The 19,126-nt window shown below is 40.4% G+C and overlaps 1 protein-coding gene, 1 non-coding gene and 1 pseudogene across 2 annotated transcripts; 1 reads left to right on the top strand and 2 right to left on the bottom strand.

Moving 5' to 3' along the window:
• Positions 1 to 4,493: 4,493 nt before the first annotated feature.
• LOC148550079 (uncharacterized) lies at positions 4,494 to 6,155 on the bottom strand (annotated as a pseudogene).
• LOC148550078 (small nucleolar RNA R71) lies at positions 6,150 to 6,257 on the top strand. The gene has a single exon (XR_015898382.1). It is a non-coding gene; the product is annotated as a small nucleolar RNA R71 (small nucleolar RNA).
• Positions 6,258 to 11,661: 5,404 nt separating this feature from the next.
• LOC148550077 (uncharacterized) lies at positions 11,662 to 16,987 on the bottom strand. Its single transcript, XM_088495926.1, has 2 exons — positions 12,152 to 16,987; positions 11,662 to 11,669 (listed from the first exon to the last, which is right to left on the bottom strand). Exons 1-2 carry the CDS (start codon positions 14,880 to 14,882, stop codon positions 11,662 to 11,664), a joined length of 2,739 nt encoding a protein of 912 aa, XP_088352052.1. The 5' UTR covers positions 14,883 to 16,987.
• Between the last annotated feature and the right edge of the window lie 2,139 nt (positions 16,988 to 19,126).

Here is a 19,126-nt window from a genome sequence, read left to right as displayed (position 1 = left end):
GCGCCATCAACATGGTACGCTCAATTGCAATCTCAACTCTTTATCATAACTTCGCACAACTAACCAGCAAGTGCACTGGGTCGTCCAAGTAATAAACCTTACGCAAGTAAGGGTTGATCCCACGGAGATTGTTGGTATGAAGCAAGCTATGGTCATCTTGTAAATCTCAGTCAGGCGGATTCAAATGGTTATGGAGGATTAATGATTAAAAGATAAATAAAACATAAAATAAAGATAGAGATACTTATGTAATTCATTGGTGAGAATTTCAGATAAGCGTATGGAGATGCTTTGTCCCTTCCGTCTCTCTGCTTTCCTACTGTCTTCATCCAATCCTTCTTACTCCTTTCCATGGCAAGCTGTATATTGGGCATCACCGTTGTCAGTGGCTACAGTCCCGTCCTCTCAGTGAAAATGTTCAACGCACTCTGTCACAGCACGGCTAATCAGCTGTCAGTTCTTGATCATGTCGGAATAGAATCCAGTGATTCTTTTGTGTCTGTCACTAACGCCCTACAATCGTGAGTTTGAAGCTCGTCACAGTCATTCAATCCTTGAATCCTACTCAGAATACCACAGACAAGGTTTAGACCTTCCGGATTCTCTTGAATGCCGCCATCAATTCTAGCTTATACCACGAAGATTCCGATTAAGGGATCCAAGAGATATCCACTCAATCTAAGGTAGAACGGAGGTAGTTGTCAGGCGCACGTTCATGGGTGAGAATGATGATGAGTGTCACGGATCATCACATTCATCAAGTTGAGGAACAAGTGATATCTTAGAACAAGAATAAGCTGAATTGAATAGAAGAACAATAGTAATTGCATTAATACTCGAGGTACAGCAGAGCTTCACACCTTAATCTATGGTGTGTAGAAACTCCACCGTTGAAAATACATAAGAACAAGGTCTAGGCATGGCCGAATGGCCAGCCTCCCAAAGAGGGTTCAATCATAAAAACATGATCAAAAGATGATCCCAAGATTGAAAGATTGAAAGATGCTAATACAATAGTGAAAGGTCCTATTTGTAGATAACTAGTAGCTTAGGGTTTACAAAGATGAGTAAATGACATAAAAATCCACTTTCGGGCTCACTTGGTGTGTGCTTGGGCTGAGCATTGAAGCTTCCATGTGTAGAGACTTTTCTTGGAGTTAAACGCCAGCTTTTGTGCCAGTTTGGGCGTTTAACTCCCATTCTTGTGCCAGTTACGGCGTTAAACGCCAAAATTCTTGAGCTGACTTGGAACGCCTGTTTGGGCCATCAAATCTCGGACAAAGTATGGACTATTATACATTTCTGGAAAGCCCAGGATGTCTAATTTCCAACGCATTTGAGAACGTTCCAATTGGGCTTCTGTAGCTCCAGAAAATCCACTTTGAGTGAAGGAAGGTCAGAATCCAACAGCATCTGCAGCCCTTTTTAGCCTCTGAATCAGATTTTTGCTCAGGTCCCTCAATTTCAGCCAGAAAATACCTGAAATCACAGAAAAACACACAAACTCATAGTAAAGTTCAGAAAAGTGAATTTTAACTAAAAACTAATAAAAATATAATAAAAACTAACTAAAACATACTAAAAACATACTAAAAATAATGCCAAAAAGCGTATAAATTATCCGCTCATCACAACACCAAACTTAAATTGTTGCTTGTCCCCAAGCAACTGAAAATCAAATAAGATAAAAAGAAGAGAATATGCAATGAATTCCAAAAACATCTATGAAAATCAGTATTAATTAGATGAGCGGGGCTTTTAGCTTTTTGCCTCTGAACCGTTTTGGCATCTCACTCTATCCTTTGAAATTCATAATGATTGGCTTCTATAGAAGCTCAGAATCCAGATAGTGTTATTGATTCTCCTAGTTAAGTATGATGATTCTTGAACACAACTACTTTATGAGTCTTGGTCGTGGCCCAAAGCACTCTATCTTCCAGTATTACCACCGGATACATACATGCCACAGACACATAACTGGGTGAACCTTTTCAGATTGTGACTCAGCTTTGCTAGAGTCCCCAATTAGAGGTGTCCAGAGTTCTTAAGCACACTCTTTTTGCCTTGGATCACAACTTTATTTTTTTTAAATTCACTGCTTTTTCTTGCTTCAAGAATCATTTTTATGATTTTTCAGATCCTCAGTAACATGTCTCCTTTTTTTCATCATTCTTTCAAGAGCCAACATTCATGAACAACAAATTCAAAAGATATATGCACTGTTCAAGCATACATTCAGAAGTCAAAGTATTGCCACCACATCAAAATAATTAATCTGTTATAAAATTCAAAATTCATGCAATTCTTCTCTTTTTCAATTAAGAACATTTTTCATTTAAGAAAGGTGATGGATTCATAGGACATTCATAACTTTAAGGCATAGACACTAAGACACTAATGATCATAAGACACAAACATAGATAAACATAAGCATAAAAAAATTCGAAAAAAATAGAAAAATAAAGAAGAAGGAAATTAAAGAACGGGTCCACCTTAGTGATGGCGGCTTGTTCTTCCTCTTGAAGATCTTATGGAGTGCTTGAGCTCCTCAATGTCTCTTCCTTGCCTTTGTTGCTCCTCTCTCATGATTCTTTGATCTTCTCTAATTTCATGGAGGAGGATGGAATGTTCTTGGTGCTCCACCCTTAGTTGTCCCATGTTGGAACTCAATTCTCCTAGGGAGGTGTTGATTTGCTCCCAATAGTTTTCTGGAGGAAAGTGCATCCCTTGAGGCATCTCAGGGATTTCATGATGAGTGGGATCTCTTGTTTGCTCTATCCTTTTCTTAGTGATGGGCTTGTCCTCATCAATGAGGATGTCTCCCTCTATGTTAACTCCAACTAAATTACAGAGGTGACAAATGAGATGAGGGAAGGCTAACCTTGCCAAGGTAGAGGACTTGTCCGCCACCTTATAAAGTTCTTGGGATATAACCTCATGAACTTCTACTTCCTCTCCAATCATGATGCTATAAATCATGATAGCCAGGTCTATAGTAGCTTCGGACCGGTTGCTAGTGGGAATGATTGAGCGTTGGATAAACTCCAACCATTCCCTAGCCACGGGCTTGAGGTCATGCCTTCTCAGTTGAACCGGCTTCCCTCTTGAATCTCTCTTCCATTGAGCACCCTCTTCACAAATGTCTATGAGGACTTGGTCCAACCTTTGATCAAAGTTGACCCTTCTAGTGTAGGGGTGTTCATCTCCTTGCATCATGGGTAAGTTGAATGCCAACCTTACATTTTCTGGACTAAAATCTAAGCATTTCCCCCGAACCATTGTAAGCCAATTCTTTGGGTTCGGGTTCACACTTTGATCATGGTTCTTGGTGATCCATGCATTGGCATAAAACTCTTGAACCATTAAGATTCCGACTTGTTGAATGGGGTTGGTAAGAACTTCCCAACCTCTTCTTCGGATCTCATGTCGGATCTCCGGATATTCACTCTTTTTAAGTTTGAAAGGGACCTCGGGGATCACCTTCTTCATGGCCACAACTTCATAGAAGTGGTCTTGATGCACCCTTGAGATGAATCTCTCCATCTCCCATGACTCGGAGGTGGAAGCTTTTGCCTTCCCTTTCCTCTTTCTAGAGGTTTCTCCGGCCTTAGGTGCCATAAATGGTTATGGAAAAATAAAAAACAATGCTTTTACCACACCAAACTTAGAAGGTTTGCTCGTCCTCGAGCAAAAGAAGAAAGAAGAGAGTAGAAGAATAAGAAATAGAGGAGATGGAGGCGGCTTTGTTATTCGGCCAAGGGGGAGAAGTAGTGTGTAGGTTGTGTGAAAATGAAGGAGTGAAGATGGGTTTATATAGGGGTGGAGAGAGGGGTAAGGTTCCGCTATTATGGGTGGGTTTGGGAGGGAAAGTGGTTTGAATTTGAATGGTGAGGTAGGTGAAGTTTTATGAAGGATGGATGTGAGTGGTGAAGAGAATGGTGGGGTTTGATAGGTGAGGGGTTTTTGGGGAAGAGGTATTGAGGTGATTGGTGAGTGGGTGAAGAAGAGAGAGAGTGGTGGGGTAGGTGGGGATCCTGTGGGGTCCACAGATCCTGAGGTGTCAAGGATAATTCATCCCTGCACCAAGTGGCAAGCAAAAATGCTCCTTCTGCCAATCCTGGCTTTAAACGCCGGGCTGGTGCCCTTTTCTGGCGTTTAACGCCAATCTGGTGCCCCTTTCTGGCGTTAAACGCCAGTCTGGTGCCCCTTTCTGGCATTAAACGCCCAGAATGGTGCCAGACTGGGCGTTAAACACCCATTTGCTGCCCTTACTGGCGTTTAAACGCCAGCAAGGTTTTCCTCTAGGGTGTGCTGTTTTTCATTCTATTTTTCATTCTGTCTTTGCTTTTTCAATTGATTTTGTGACTTCCCATGATCATCAACCTATAGAAAACATAAAATAACAAAGGAAAATAGATAAATATAACATTGGGTTGCCTCCCAACAAGCGCTTCTTTAATGTCAGTAGCTTGACAGTGGGCCCTCATAGAGCCTCACAGATACTCAGAGCAATGTTGGAACCTCCCAACACCAAACTTAGAATTTGGTTGTGGCCTCCCAACACCAAACTTAGAGTTTGACTGTGGGGGCTCTGTTTGACTCTGTTTTGAGAGAAGTTCTTCATGCTTCCTCTCCATCGTTACAGAGGGATATCCTTGAGCCTTAAACACAAGGGATTCTTCATTCACTTGAATGATCAATTCTCCTCTGTCAACATCAATCACAGCCTTTACTGTGGCTAGGAAGGGTCTGCCAAGGATGATGGATTCATCTATGCACTTCTCAGTCTCTAGGACTATGAAATCAGCAGGGATGTAATGGTCTTCAACCTTTACCAGAACATCCTCTACAAGTCCATAAGCTTGTTTTCTTCAATTGTCTGCCATCTCTAGTGAGATTCTTGCAGCTTGCACCTCAAAGATCCCTAGCTTCTCCATTACAGAGAGAGGCATGAGGTTTATGTTTGACCCTAGGTCACACAGAGCCTTCTCAAAGGTCATGGTGCCTATGGTACAAGGTATTGAGAACTTCCCAGGGTCCTGTCTCTTTTGAGGTAATCTCTGCCTAGTCAAGTCATCCAGTTCTTTGGTGAGCAAAGGGGGTTCATCCTCTCAAGTCTCATTACCAAATAACTTGTCATTTAGCTTCATGATTACTCTAAGGTACTTAGCAACTTGCTCTTCAGTGACATCTTCGTCCTCTTCAGAGGAAGAATACTCATCAGAGCTCATGAATGGCAGAAGTAAATCCAACGGAATCTCTATGGTCTCAGTGTGAGCCTCAGATTCCTATGGTTCCTCATTAGGGAACTCATTGGAGGCCAGTGGATGTCCATTGAGGTCTTCCTCAATGGCGCTCACTGCCTCTTTCTCCTCTCCAAATTCGGCCATGTTGATGGCCTTACACTATCCTTTTGGATTTTTTTCTGTATTGCTTGGAAGAGTACTTGGAGGGAGTTCAGTAACTTTCTTACTCAGCTGACCCACTTGTGCCTCCAAGTTTCTAATGGAGGACCTTTTTTCAGTCATGAAACTTTGAGTGGTTTTGATTAGATCAGAGACCATGGTTGCTAAGTCAGAGTGGCTCTGCTTAGAATTCTCTGTCTGTTGCTGAGAAGATGATGGAAAAGGCTTGCCATTGCTAAACCTGTTTCTTCCACCATTATTGTTGTTGAAACCTTGTTGAGGTCTCTGTTGATCCTTCCATGAGAGATTTGGATGATTTCTCCATGAAGGGTTATAGGTGTTTCCATAGGGTTCTCCCATGTAATTCACCTCTTCCATGGAAGGGTTCTCAGGATCATAAGCTTCTTCTTCAGATGAAGCGTCCTTAGTACTGCCTGGTACAGCTTGCATTCCAGACAGACTTTGAGAAATCATATTGACTTGCTGAGTCAATATTTTTTTCTGAGCCAATATGGCATTCAGAGTATCAATCTCAAGAACTCCTTTCTTCTGATTTGTCCCATTGTTCACAGGATTCCTTTCAGAAGTGTACATGAATTAGTTATTTGCAACCATTTCAATGAGTTCTTGAGCTTCTGTAGGCATCTTCTTCAAATGAAGAGATCCTCCAGCAGAGCTATCCAATGACATCTTGGACAGTTCAGATAGACCATCATAGAAGATACCTATGATGCTCCATTCAGAAAGCATGTCAGAGGGACACTTTCTAATCAATTATTTGTATCTTTCCCAAGCTTCATAGAGGGATTCACCTTCCTTCTGTCTGAAGGTTTGGACTTCCACTCTAAGCTTACTCAATTTTTGAGGTGGAAAGAACTTTGTCAAGAAGGCATTGACTAGCTTTTCCCAAGAGTTCAGGCTTTCTTTAGGTTGTGAGTCCAACCATATCCTAGCTCTGTCTTTTACAGCAAAAGGGAATAGCATAAGTCTGTAGACCTTAGGGTCAACCCCATTAGTCTTAACAGTGTCACAGATTTGCAAGAATTCAGCTAAGAACTGATGAGGATCTTCCAATGAAAGTCCATGGAACTTGCAATTCTGTTGCATTAGAGAAACTAATTGAGGCTTAAGCTCAAAGTTGTTTGCTCCAATGGCAGGGATAGAGATGCTTCTCCCATAGAAGTCAGGAGTAGGTGCAGTAAAGTCACCAAGCACCTTCCTTGCATTGTTGGCATTATTGTTGTTTTCGGCTGCCATGGGTTATTCTTCTTTGAAGATTTCTGTTAGGTCCTCTACAGAGAGTTGTGCTTTAACTTCTCTTAGCTTTCGCTTCAAGGTCCTTTCAGGTTCAGGGTCAGCCTCAATAAGAATGCTTTTGTCTTTGCTCCTGCTCATATGAAAGAGAAGAGAACAAGAAAATATGGAATCCTCTATGTCACAGTATAGAGATTCTTTGAAGTGTCAGAGGAAAAGAAAAATAGAAGGAAGAGATAGAAGAATTCGAACTTATCAAGAAAGATAGAGTTCGAATTGTGCATTGAGGAGCAGTGTTAGTCCATAAATAGAAGGATGTGAGAAGAGGGGAAGAAATTTTCGAAAATTAAAGTGAATTAAAAGAAATTTTGAAAAAAATAGTAATTGATTTTCGAAAACTAAGATAGGGAAAGAAATAAAATGATTTTTGAAAAAGATTTTGAAATTAGAAATCAAAAGATTTGATTGAAAACTATTTTGAAAAAGATGTAATTAAGAAGATATGATTGAAAAGTTATGGTTTTAAAAAGATTTGATTGAAAAGACATGATTGAAAAACAATTTAAAAGATTTGATTTTTAAAATTAATGACTTGGCTAACAAGAAATTTAAAAGATATGATTCAAACATTAAACCTTTCTCAACAGAAAAGGCAACATACTTGAAATGTTGAATCAAATCACTAATTGTTAGCAAGTATTTTTGAAAATGGAAAGAAATTGATTTTGAAAATATATGATTGAAAAGATATGATTTGAAAAAGATTTGATTTTTGCAAAATTTTGAAAACTTAAAAAAAAAATTGAATTGAAAACAAAATCTTCCCTCTTGTGCCATCCTGGCGTTTAACACCCAAAACACTACCCTTTTGGGCGTTTAAACGCCAGTTTTTCTTCTTCATTGGGCGTTTTAAACGCTGGTGCACGAAATTGCAATCACACTTTTGCAACCTCGCACAACTAACCAGCAAGTGCACTGGGTCGTCCAAGTAATACCTTGCGTGAGCAAGGGTCGATCCCACGGAGATTGTCGGCTTGAAGCAAGCTATGGTTATCTTGTAAATCTTAGTCAGGATATCAGAAATTATCTGGATTGATTGTGAAAAGCAAAAGAACATGAAATGATTACTTGTTTTGCAGTAATGGAGAATAGGTTGAGGTTTGGAGATGCTCCATCTTCTGAATCTCTGCTTTCCTACTGTCTTCTTCTTCAAACACGCAAGTCTCCTTCCATGGCAAGCTGTATGCAGGGTTTCACCGTTGTCAATGGCTACCTCCCATCCTCTCAGTGAAAGCGATTGCATATGCTCTGTCACAGCATAGCGGAATTCATCTGTCGGTTCTCAATCAGGCCGGAATAGAATCCAGTGATTCTTTTGCGTCTGTCACTAACGCCCCGCCTTCAGGAGTTTGAAGCACGTCACAGTCATTCAATCATTGAATCCTACTCAGAATACCACAGACAAGGTTTAGACCTTCCGGATTCTCTTGAATGCCGCCATCAGTTCTAGCTTATACCACGAAGATTCCGGTTAAAGAATCCAAGAGATAACTACTTAATCTAAGGTAGAACGGAGGTGGTTGTCAGGCACGCGTTCATAGTTGAGAATGATGATGATTGTCACGGATCATCACATTCATCCGGGTTAAGAACAAGTATTATCTTAGAATGGAAGCAAGCATGATTGAATGAGAAACAGTAGTAATTGCATTAATCCATCAAGACACAGCAGAGCTCCTCACCCCCAACCATGGGGTTTAGAGACTCATGCCGTGGAAATACACAAAGAAATGTATAAAAAATGTCATGAGGTCATAAGGTTCTGATACAATGTCAAAAGATCCTATTAATAGTAAACTAGTAACCTAGGGTGTACAGAAATGAGTAAATGACGTAAAAATCCACTTCTGGGTCCACTTGGTGTGTGCTTGGGCTGAGCAATGAAGCATTTTCGTGTAGAGACCTTTTCTGGAGTTAAACGCCAGCTTTCATGCCAGTTTGGGCGTTTAACTCCAAGTTTTATGCCAGTTCCGGCGTTTAACGCTGGAATTTCTGAGGCTGATTTGCCACGCCGGTTTGGGCCATCAAATCTTGGGCAAAGTATGGACTATCATATATTTCTGGAAAGGCCAGGATGTCTACTTTCCAACGCCGTTGAGAGCGCGCCAATTGGGCTTCTGTAGCTCCAGAAAATCCACTTCGAGTGCAGGGAGGTCAGAATCCAACAGCATCTGCAGTCCTTTTTGGTCTCGGAATCAGATTTTTGCTCAGGACCCTCAATTTCAGCCAGAAAATACCTGAAATCACAGAAAAACACACAAACTCATAGTAAAGTCCAGAAAAGTAAATTTTAGCTAAAAACTAATAAAAATATACTAAAAACTAACTAGATTATACTAAAAACATACTAAAAACAATGCCAAAAAGCATACAAATTATCCGCTCATCACAACACCAAACTTAAATTGTTGCTTGTCCCCAAGCAACTGAAAATCAAAATAGGATAAAAAGAAGAGAATATACTATAGACCCCAAAATATCAAGGAAACATAGCTCCAATTAGATGAGCGGGACTAGTAGCTTTTTGCCTCCGAACAGTTTTGGCATCTCACTCTATCCCTTGAAGTTCAGAATGATTGGCATCTATAAGAACTCAGAACTCAGATAGTGTTATTGATTCTCTTAGTTAAGCATAATGATTCTTGAACATAGCTAGTGTATGAGTCTTGGCTGTGGCCCAAAGCACTCTGTCTTCCAGTATTACCACCAGATACATACATGCCACAGACACATAATTGGGTGAACCTTTTCAGATTGTGACTCAGCTTTGCTAAAGCCCCCAATTAGAGGTGTCCAGGGTTCTTAAGCACACTCTTGTTGCCTTGGATCACAACTTTATTTCTTTCTTTTTCTTTTTCTTTTCTCTCTTTTTTTTTCGAAATTTTTTTTTATATCCACTGCTTTTTCTTGCTTCAAGAATCAGTCTAATGATTTTTTAGATCCTCAATAACAGTTCTCTTTTTCCTCATTCTTTCAAGAGCCAACAATTTTTAACATTCTCAAAACAACAAATTCAAGAGACATATGCACTGTTCAAGCATTCATTCAGAAAGCAAAAAGTATTGTCACCACATCAAACTAATTCAACTAGTTTCAATGATAAATTTCGAAATCCTGTACTTCTTGTTCTTTTGATTAAAGCATTTTTCATTTAAGAGAGGTGATGGATTCATAGGACATTCATAGCTTTAAGGCATAGACACTAAGATACTAATGATCATGTAATAAGACACAAACATGGATAAACATAAGCATAAAGATTTCGAAAAATAGAAGAATAAAGAACAAGGAAATTAAGGAACGGGTCCATCTTAGTGATGGCGGCTTTTTCTTCCTCTTGAAGATCCTATGGAGTGCTTGAGCTTCTCAATGTCTCTTCCTTGCCTTTGTTGCTCCTCTCTCATGATCCTATGATCTTTTTTAATTTCATGGAGGAGGATGAAATGTTCTTGGTGCTCCACCCTTAGTTGTCCCATGTTGGAACTCAATTCTCCTAGGGAGGTGTTGATTTGCCCCCAATAGTTTTGTGGAGGAAAGTGCATCCCTTGAGATGAATCTCTTCATCTCCCATGGCTCGGAGGTGGAAGCTTTTGCCTTCCCCTTCCTCCTTCTAGAGGTTTCTCCGGCCTTAGGTGCCATAATTGGTTATGGAGAAACAAAAAGCAACACTTTTACCACACCAAACTTAGAAGGTTTGCTCGTCCTCGAGCAACAGAAGAAAGAAGAGAGAGAGTGGTGGGGTAGATGGGGATCCTGTGGGGTCCACAGATCCTGAGGTGTCAAGGAAAAGTTATCCCTGCACCAAAGGGCATGCAAAAATGCGTTTTTAGCCAATTCTGGCGTTAAACGCCGTGCTGGTGCCCATTTCTGGCGTTTAACGCCAGCTTGGTGCCCATTCCTGGCGTTTAACGCCAGTCTGGTGCCCCTTTCTGGCGTTAAACGCCCAGAATGGTGCCAGACTGGGCGTTAAACGCCCATCTGCTAGCCTCACTGGCGTTTAAACGCCAGCAAGTTCTCCTCCAGGGTGTGCTGTTTTTCTTTCTATTTTTCTTTCTGTTTTTGCTTTTTCAATTGATTTTGTGACTTCTCATGATCATCAACCTATAGAAAAAATAAAATAACAAAGGAAATTAGATAAAATATAACATTGGGTTGCCTCCCAACAAGCGCTTCTTTAGTGTCAGTAGCTTGACAGTGGGCCCTCATGGAGCCTCACGGAGGCTCAGAGCAAAGTTGGAACCTCCCAACACCAAACTTAGAGTTTGAATGTGGGGGTTCAACACCAAACTTAGAAGTTGGTGGTGGCCTCCCAACACCAAACTTAGAGTTTGACTGTGGGGGCTCTGTTTGACTCTGTTTTGAGAGGAGCTCTTCATGTTTCCTCTCCATGGTTACAGAAGGAGAACCTTTATAGTCTGCACTATCTGCAAGCCACGGAACTTCCTGAATAGCAAACAGTTGCTCATCCGGAAAGGTTTCAGAGATCTCAGTAGGAGGGAGGGATGCTCCTGCTACTGGTTCTATCCGGGACAGGTGATCAGCTACTTGATTCTCTGTCCCTTTTCTGTCTCTTATTTCTATATCAAACTCTTGCAGAAGCAACACCCATCTTATGAGCCTGGGTTTTGAATCCTGCTTTGTGAGTAGATATTTAAGAGCAGTATGGTCAGTGTATACAATCACTTTTGATCCCACTAAATAAGATCTGAACTTGTCAATGGCATAAACCACTGCAAGTAACTCCTTTTCTGTGGTTGTGTAGTTCTTCTGTGCATCATTTAGGATACGGCTGCCATAATAAATGACATGCAGAAGCTTACCATGCCTTTGTCCCAATACTGCACCAATGGCATGGTCACTGGCATCACACATTAGTTCAAATGGTAATGTCCAGTCTGGTGCAGAGATGACTGGTGCTGTGACCAGCTTAGCTTTCAAAGTCTCAAACGCCTGCAGACACTCATTATCAAAAATAAATGGAGTGTTAGCAGCTAGCAGATTACTCAGAGGTTTGGCAATTTTTGAAAAATCCCTTATAAACCTTCTGTAGAATCCTGCATACCCCAGAAAGCTTCTGACTGCCTTAACATTGGCAGGTGGTGGTAATTTTTCAATTACCTCTACCTTTGCCTTATCCACCTCTATTCCCTTGTTTGAAATTTTATGCCCAAGGACAATCCCTTCAGTCACCATAAAGTGACATTTTTCCCAGTTTAAAACTAGGTTGGTCTCTTGGCATCTTTTCAGAACAAGTGCTAGATGGTTAAGGCAGGAGCTGAATGAGTCTCCAAATACTGAAAAGTCATCCATAAAGACTTCCAGAAATTTCTCTACCATATCTGAGAAGATAGAGAGCATGCACCTCTGAAAGGTTGCAGGTGCATTGCACAGACCAAAAGGCATCCTTCTGTAGGCAAATACTCCAGAAGGACATGTAAATGCTGTTTTCTCTTGGTCCTGAGGATCTACTGCAATTTGGTTGTAACCTGAGTAACCGTCCAAAAAGCAGTAGTATTCATGACCTGCTAGTCTCTCTAGCATCTGGTCTATGAATGGTAAAGGAAAATGATCCTTTCTGGTGACTGTATTGAGCCTTCTGTAGTCAATACACATGCGCCACCCTGTAACTGTTCTTGTAGGAACCAGTTCATTCTTCTCATTATGAACCACTGTTATGCCTCCCTTCTTGGGGACAACATGGACAGGGCTCACCCAGGGGCTGTCAGAAATAGGATAAATAATCCCAGCCTCTAGTAACTTAGTGACCTCTTTCTGCACCACCTCCCTCATGGCTGGATTTAGCCGCCTTTGTGGTTGAACCACTGGCTTAGCATCATCCTCCAATAGGATCTTGTGCATGCATCTTGCTGGGCTAATGCCCTTAAGATCACTTATGGACCACCCAAGAGCTGTCTTGTGTGTCCTTAGCACTTGAATTAGTGCTTCCTCTTCCTGTGGATTTAAAGCAGAGCTTATGATCACTGGAAAAGTGTCACCTTCTCCCAGAAATGCATATTTCAGGGATGGTGGTAGTGGCTTGAGCTCTGGTTTAGGAGGTTTGTCTTCTTCTTGAGGAGTTTTCAGAATTTCTTTTATTTCCTTTAGTTCCTCCAGATCAGGCTGAACATCTTTAAAGATGTCATCTAGCTCTGATTCAAGACTTTCAGCCATATTGACCTCCTCCACCAAAGAGTCAATAATATCAGTGCTCATGCAGTCATTTGATGTGTCTGGATGCTGCATAGCTTTGACAACATTCAACTTGAACTCATCCTCATTAACTCTCAGGGTTAATTCCCCTTTTTGGACGTCAATGAGGGTCCGTCCAGTTGCTAGGAAAGGTCTTCCTAGAATGAGAGTTGCACTCTTGTGCTCCTCCATTTCCAGCACTACAAAGTCAGTTGGAAAGGCAAATGGCCCAACCTTGACAATCATGTCCTCAATTATGCCTGATGGATATTTAATAGAGCCATCAGCAAGTTGGAGGCATATCCGGGTTGGTTTGACTTCTTCAGTCAACCCAAGCTTTCTGATAGTGGATGCAGGTATTAGATTGATGCTTGCCCCAAGATCACATAGAGCTTTCTTGGTACAAGAACCCTCTAATGTGCATGGTATCAGAAAGCTTCCAGGATCTCTAAGCTTCTCTGGTAAGCTCTTTAATATGACTGCACTGCATTCTTCAGTGAGAAAAACTTTTTCAGTTTCTCTCCAATCCTTCTTATGACTTAAGATCTCTTTCATGAACTTAGCATAAGAAGGTATTTGCTCAAGTGCCTCTGCAAACGGAATCTTTATTTCAAGAGTCCTTAGATAGTCTGCAAAGCGGGCAAATTGCTTATCCTGTTCCGCTTGACGGAGTTTTTGAGGATAAGGCATCTTGGCTCTATATTCTTCAACCTTAGATGCTGCAGGTTTATTCCTTACAGAAGTGGTTGGAGAAGCCTTTTTAGAGGGGTTACTATCAGCACTCTTAGGTGTCTGATTCCCCATTGGCATTTGAACGCCAGGGTTGGGTGGAAAATGGGCGTTTAACGCCAACTTTTCCCCCTTTTCTGGCGTTTGAACGCCAGAACTGGGCAGAGAATGGGCGTTTAACGCCAGCTTTCCCTCCTCTTCTGGCGTTTGAACGCCAATAGCATTCCTCTCTGGGCTCTTACTGTCCTCAGAGGGATTTTGGATAGTGGTTTGGCTATCCCCTGTCAATTGTTCCTTTACTGACTTTTTGCTACTTTGAGCAGTGTTATTCAGTGTCTTCCCACTCCTTAATTTAACTGCTTGACATTCTTCTGTTATCTGTTTAGATATCTGCTGTTTTGCTTGATTCAACTGCAGTTCCATGTTCTTGTTAGCAACTTTAGTTTCAATGAGCATCTCTTTAAATTCTGCTAACTGTTCTGTCATCAGGAGCAATTGTTGATTAAGCTCAATCATCTGTTCTTGAAGATTAGGATCAGTGGCTACTGCCATGACTTCCTCTTTTGAAGAGAACTCATTGCTAGAGTACAAATATTGATTTCTAGCAACAGTGTCTATAAGCTCTTGAGCTTCTTCAATTGTCTTCCTCATGTGCATAGATCCACCAGCTGAGTGGTCTAAAGACATCTGAGCTTTTTCTGTAAGCCCATAGTAGAAGATGTCTAACTGTACCCACTCTGAAAACATTTCAGAGGGACATTTCCTTAGCATACCTCTAAACCTCTCCCAGGCATTATAAAGGGATTCATTATCCTCTTGTTTAAAGCCTTGGATGTCCAGCCTTAGCTGTGTCATCCTCTTTGGAGGGTAAAAGTGATTCAGGAATTTGTCTGATAACTGTTTCCATGTCTTTATGCTTGCTGTAGGTTGGTTATTCAACCACCTTTTAGCTTGATCTTTTACAGCAAATGGAAACAGTAATAGCCTGTAGACATCCTGATCTACCTCTTTATCATGTACTGTGTCAGCAATTTGTAAAAACTCTGCCAGAAACTCAGTAGGTTCTTCCTGTGGAAGACCGGAATACTGGCAATTTTGCTGCACTATGATAATGAGTTGAGGATTTAGCTCAAAGCTGCTTGCTTTGATGGGAGGTGTACATATGCTACTCCCATATGCAGCTGTAATGGGGTTAGCATATGACCCCAGAGTCCTTCTGGACTGTTCAATTCCACTTAGGTCCATGATGGAGAAAGGGAATATGATATGGATTCACAAGTAAAGTTTTTTTTTTATTTTTTTTATTATTTTTTTTGAATTAACCGAAAAATAAAATAAAACAAAAGGAAATTAAAATAAAAAAAAATTCGAAAATTAAAAAGAAAGCAAGATCAAAGCAAATTGAGAACTGAGTCAATTAGTTAATTAAAAAGATTTTGAGATTAGCAATTAAAAAGATATGATTGAAAAATTTTTATGAAAAAGATTTGATTTTTGAAAAGAGGAAAGAGAAAAACACAAAAAGACACCAAACTTAAAATTTTAGAAAATCAAACACTAATTTTTTCGAAAATCTTTAAGGGAAAAACACTAAGAGGACACCAAACTTAGAATTTTTATGAATCAAAAAGGGACTAAAAACATGCAAATTCGAAAATTAAAAGAAAAACAAAAGCATGCAATTGACACCAAACTTAAAATATGAAACTAGACTCAACTAAAAGACTCTAAACCAACAAAAATAAAACAGTCCTAATCTAAGCAACAAGATAAGCCGTCAGTTGTCCAAACTCGAACAATCCCCGGCAACGGCGCCAAAAACTTGGTGCACGAAATTGCAATCACACTTTTGCAACCTCGCACAACTAACCAGCAAGTGCACTGGGTCGTCCAAGTAATACCTTGCGTGAGCAAGGGTCGATCCCACGGAGATTGTCGGCTTGAAGCAAGCTATGGTTATCTTGTAAATCTTAGTCAGGATATCAGAAATTATCAGGATTGATTGTGAAAAGCAAAAGAACATGAAATGATTACTTGTTTTGCAGTAATGGAGAATAGGTTGAGGTTTGGAGATGCTCCATCTTCTGAATCTCTGCTTTCCTACTGTCTTCTTCTTCAAACACGCAAGTCTCCTTCCATGGCAAGCTGTATGCAGGGTTTCACCGTTGTCAATGGCTACCTCCCATCCTCTCAGTGAAAGCGATTGCATATGCTCTGTCACAGCATAGCGGAATTCATCTGTCGGTTCTCAATCAGGCCGGAATAGAATCCAGTGATTTTTTTGCGTCTGTCACTAACGCCCCGCCTTCAGGAGTTTAAAGCACGTCACAGTCATTCAATCATTGAATCCTACTCAGAATACCACAGACAAGGTTTAGACCTTCCGGATTCTCTTGAATGCCGCCATCAGTTCTAGCTTATACCACGAAGATTCCGGTTAAAGAATCCAAGAGATAACTACTTAATCTAAGGTAGAACAGAGGTGGTTGTCAGGCACGCGTTCATAGTTGAGAATGATGATGATTGTCACGGATCATCACATTCATCCGGGTTAAGAACAAGTATTATCTTAGAATGGAAGCAAGCATGATTGAATGAGAAACAGTAGTAATTGCATTAATCCATCAAGACACAGCAGAGCTCCTCACCCCCAACCATGGGGTTTAGAGACTCATGCCGTGGAAATACACAAAGAAATGTATAAAAAATGTCATGAGGTCATAAGGTTCTGATACAATGTCAAAAGATCCTATTAATAGTAAACTAGTAACCTAGGGTGTACAGAAATGAGTAAATGACGTAAAAATCCACTTCTGGGTCCACTTGGTGTGTGCTTGGGCTGAGCAATGAAGCATTTTCGTGTAGAGACCTTTTCTGGAGTTAAACGCCAGCTTTCATGCCAGTTTGGGCGTTTAACTCCAAGTTTTATGCCAGTTCCGGCGTTTAACGCTGGAATTTCTGAGGCTGATTTGCCACGCCGGTTTGGGCCATCAAATCTTGGGCAAAGTATGGACTATCATATATTGCTGGAAAGGCCAGGATGTCTACTTTCCAACGCCATTGAGAGCGCGCCAATTGGGCTTCTGTAGCTCCAGAAAATCCACTTCGAGTGCAGGGAGGTCAGAATCCAACAGCATCTGCAGTCCTTTTTGGTCTCGGAATCAGATTTTTGCTCAGGACCCTCAATTTCAGCCAGAAAATACCTGAAATCACAGAAAAACACACAAACTCATAGTAAAGTCCAGAAAAGTAAATTTTAGCTAAAAACTAATAAAAATATACTAAAAACTAACTAGATTATACTAAAAACATACTAAAAACAATGCCAAAAAGCATACAAATTATCCGCTCATCAAACGCCCAGCTTTTTCTGTGTAGTTCCTCTGCTGTATGTTCTGAATCTTCAATTCTCTGTATTATTGACTTGAAAAGACACAAATTAAATTTTTTTTTTGAATTTTTAATGATGAGGAATAATCAAAATGCAACTAAAATCAAATAGACAATGCATGCAAGACACCAAACTTAGAAGTTTGTATACTACTGACACTAACAAATTGAGAATGCATATGAGAAACAACAAAACACTCAAGACAAGAGAATTTAATGATCAAAGCAAGGAAATCATCAAGAACAACTTGAAAATTAATGAAGACACATGAATGAATTCGAAAAATGCAAGAAGAACAGAAACATGCAATTGACACCAAAATCAAAATTAGACACTAGACTCAAACAAGAAACATAAAATTATTTTTGGTTTTAAGATTTTATAATTTTTTGTATTTTTCGAAAATTATGTGGAAAAGAAAATAAAGAGATTCAAAATTTTTAATAAGAATTCCAGGAATCATGCAATGTTAGTCTAAAGCTTTAGTCTAAAGAAATTAGACATGGCTAGCCAAGCTTCAGCAGGACATTACATTCAAGAGCTAAATTGATGAGAATCAATCAGCTTTGGTGATGATGAAAACATCACCTTGAAACTCTAGAATTAATTCTTAAAAATTCTGAAGAAAAATACCTAATCTAAGCAACAAGATGAACCGTCAGTTGTCCAAACTCAAACAATCCCCAGCAACGGCGCCAAAAACTTGCTGCACGAAATTGTGATCATTAATGGCGCCATCAACATGGTACGCTCAATTGCAATCTCAACTCTTTATCACAACTTCGCACAACTAACTAGCAAGTGCACTGGGTCGTCCAAGTAATAAACTTTACGCGAGTAAGGATCGATCCCACAGAGATTGTTGGTATGAAGCAAGCTATGGTCATCTTGTAAATCTCAGTCAGGCGGATTCAAATGGTTATGGAGGATTAATGATTAAAAGATAAATAAAACATAAAATAAAGATAGAGATACTTATGTAATTCATTGGTGAGAATTTCAGATAAGCGTATGGAGATGCTTTGTCCCTTCCGTCTCTCTGCTTTCCTACTGTCTTCATCCAATCCTTCTTACTCCTTTCCATGGCAAGCTGTATGTTGGGCATCACCATTGTCAGTGGCTACAATCCCGTCCTCTCAGTGAAAATGTTCAACGTGCTCTGTCACAGCACGGCTAATCAGCTGTCGGTTCTCGATCATGTCGGAATAGAATCCAGTGATTCTTTTGCGTCTGTCACTAACGCCCCACAATCGCGAGTTTGAAGCTCGTCACAGTCATTCAATCCTTGAATCCTACTCAGAATACCACAGACAAGGTTTAGACCTTCCGGATTCTCTTGAATGCCGCCATCAATTCTAGCTTATACCACGAAGATTCTGATTAAGGGATCCAAGAGATATCCACTCAATCTAAGGTAGAACGGAGGTGGTTGTCAGGCACACGTTCATGGGTGAGAATGATGATGAGTGTCACGGATCATCACATTCATCAAGTTGAGGAACAAGTGATATCTTAGAACAAGAATAAGCTGAATTGAATAGAAGAACAATAGTAATTGCATTAATACTCGAGGTACAGCAGAGCTCCACACCTTAATCTATGGTGTGTAGAAACTCCACCGTTGAAAATACATAAGAACAAGGTCTAGGCATGGCCGAATGGCCAACCTCCCAAAGAGGGTTCAATTATAAAAACATGATCAAAAGATGATCCCAAGATTGAAAGATTGAAAGATGCTAATACAATAGTGAAATGTCCTATTTGTAGATAACTAGTAGCTTAGGTTTTACAAAGATGAGTAAATGACATAAAAATCCACTTTCGGGCCCACTTGGTGTGTGCTTGGGCTGAGCATTGAAGCTTCTATGTGTAGAGACTTTTCTTGGAGTTAAACGCCAGCTTTTGTGCCAGTTTGGGCGTTTAACTCCCACTCTTGTACCATTTCCGGCGTTAAACGCCAGAATTCTTGAGCTGACTTGGAATGCCTGTTTGGGCCATCAAATCTCGGGCAAAGTATAGACTATTATATATTTCTGGAAAGCCCAGGATGTCTACTTTCCAACGCAAATGAGAGTGCGCCCATTGGGCTTTGGTAGCT

Source organism: Arachis ipaensis, chromosome B8 (genome assembly GCF_059453495.1).
Source record: "Arachis ipaensis isolate K30076 ecotype BB chromosome B8, ASM5945349v1, whole genome shotgun sequence".
In the NCBI taxonomy this organism is placed as follows: Eukaryota; Viridiplantae; Streptophyta; class Magnoliopsida; order Fabales; family Fabaceae; genus Arachis; species Arachis ipaensis.
Note: the sequence above shows the minus strand (reverse complement) of the source record. Positions and strands in the feature narration are given on the sequence as shown.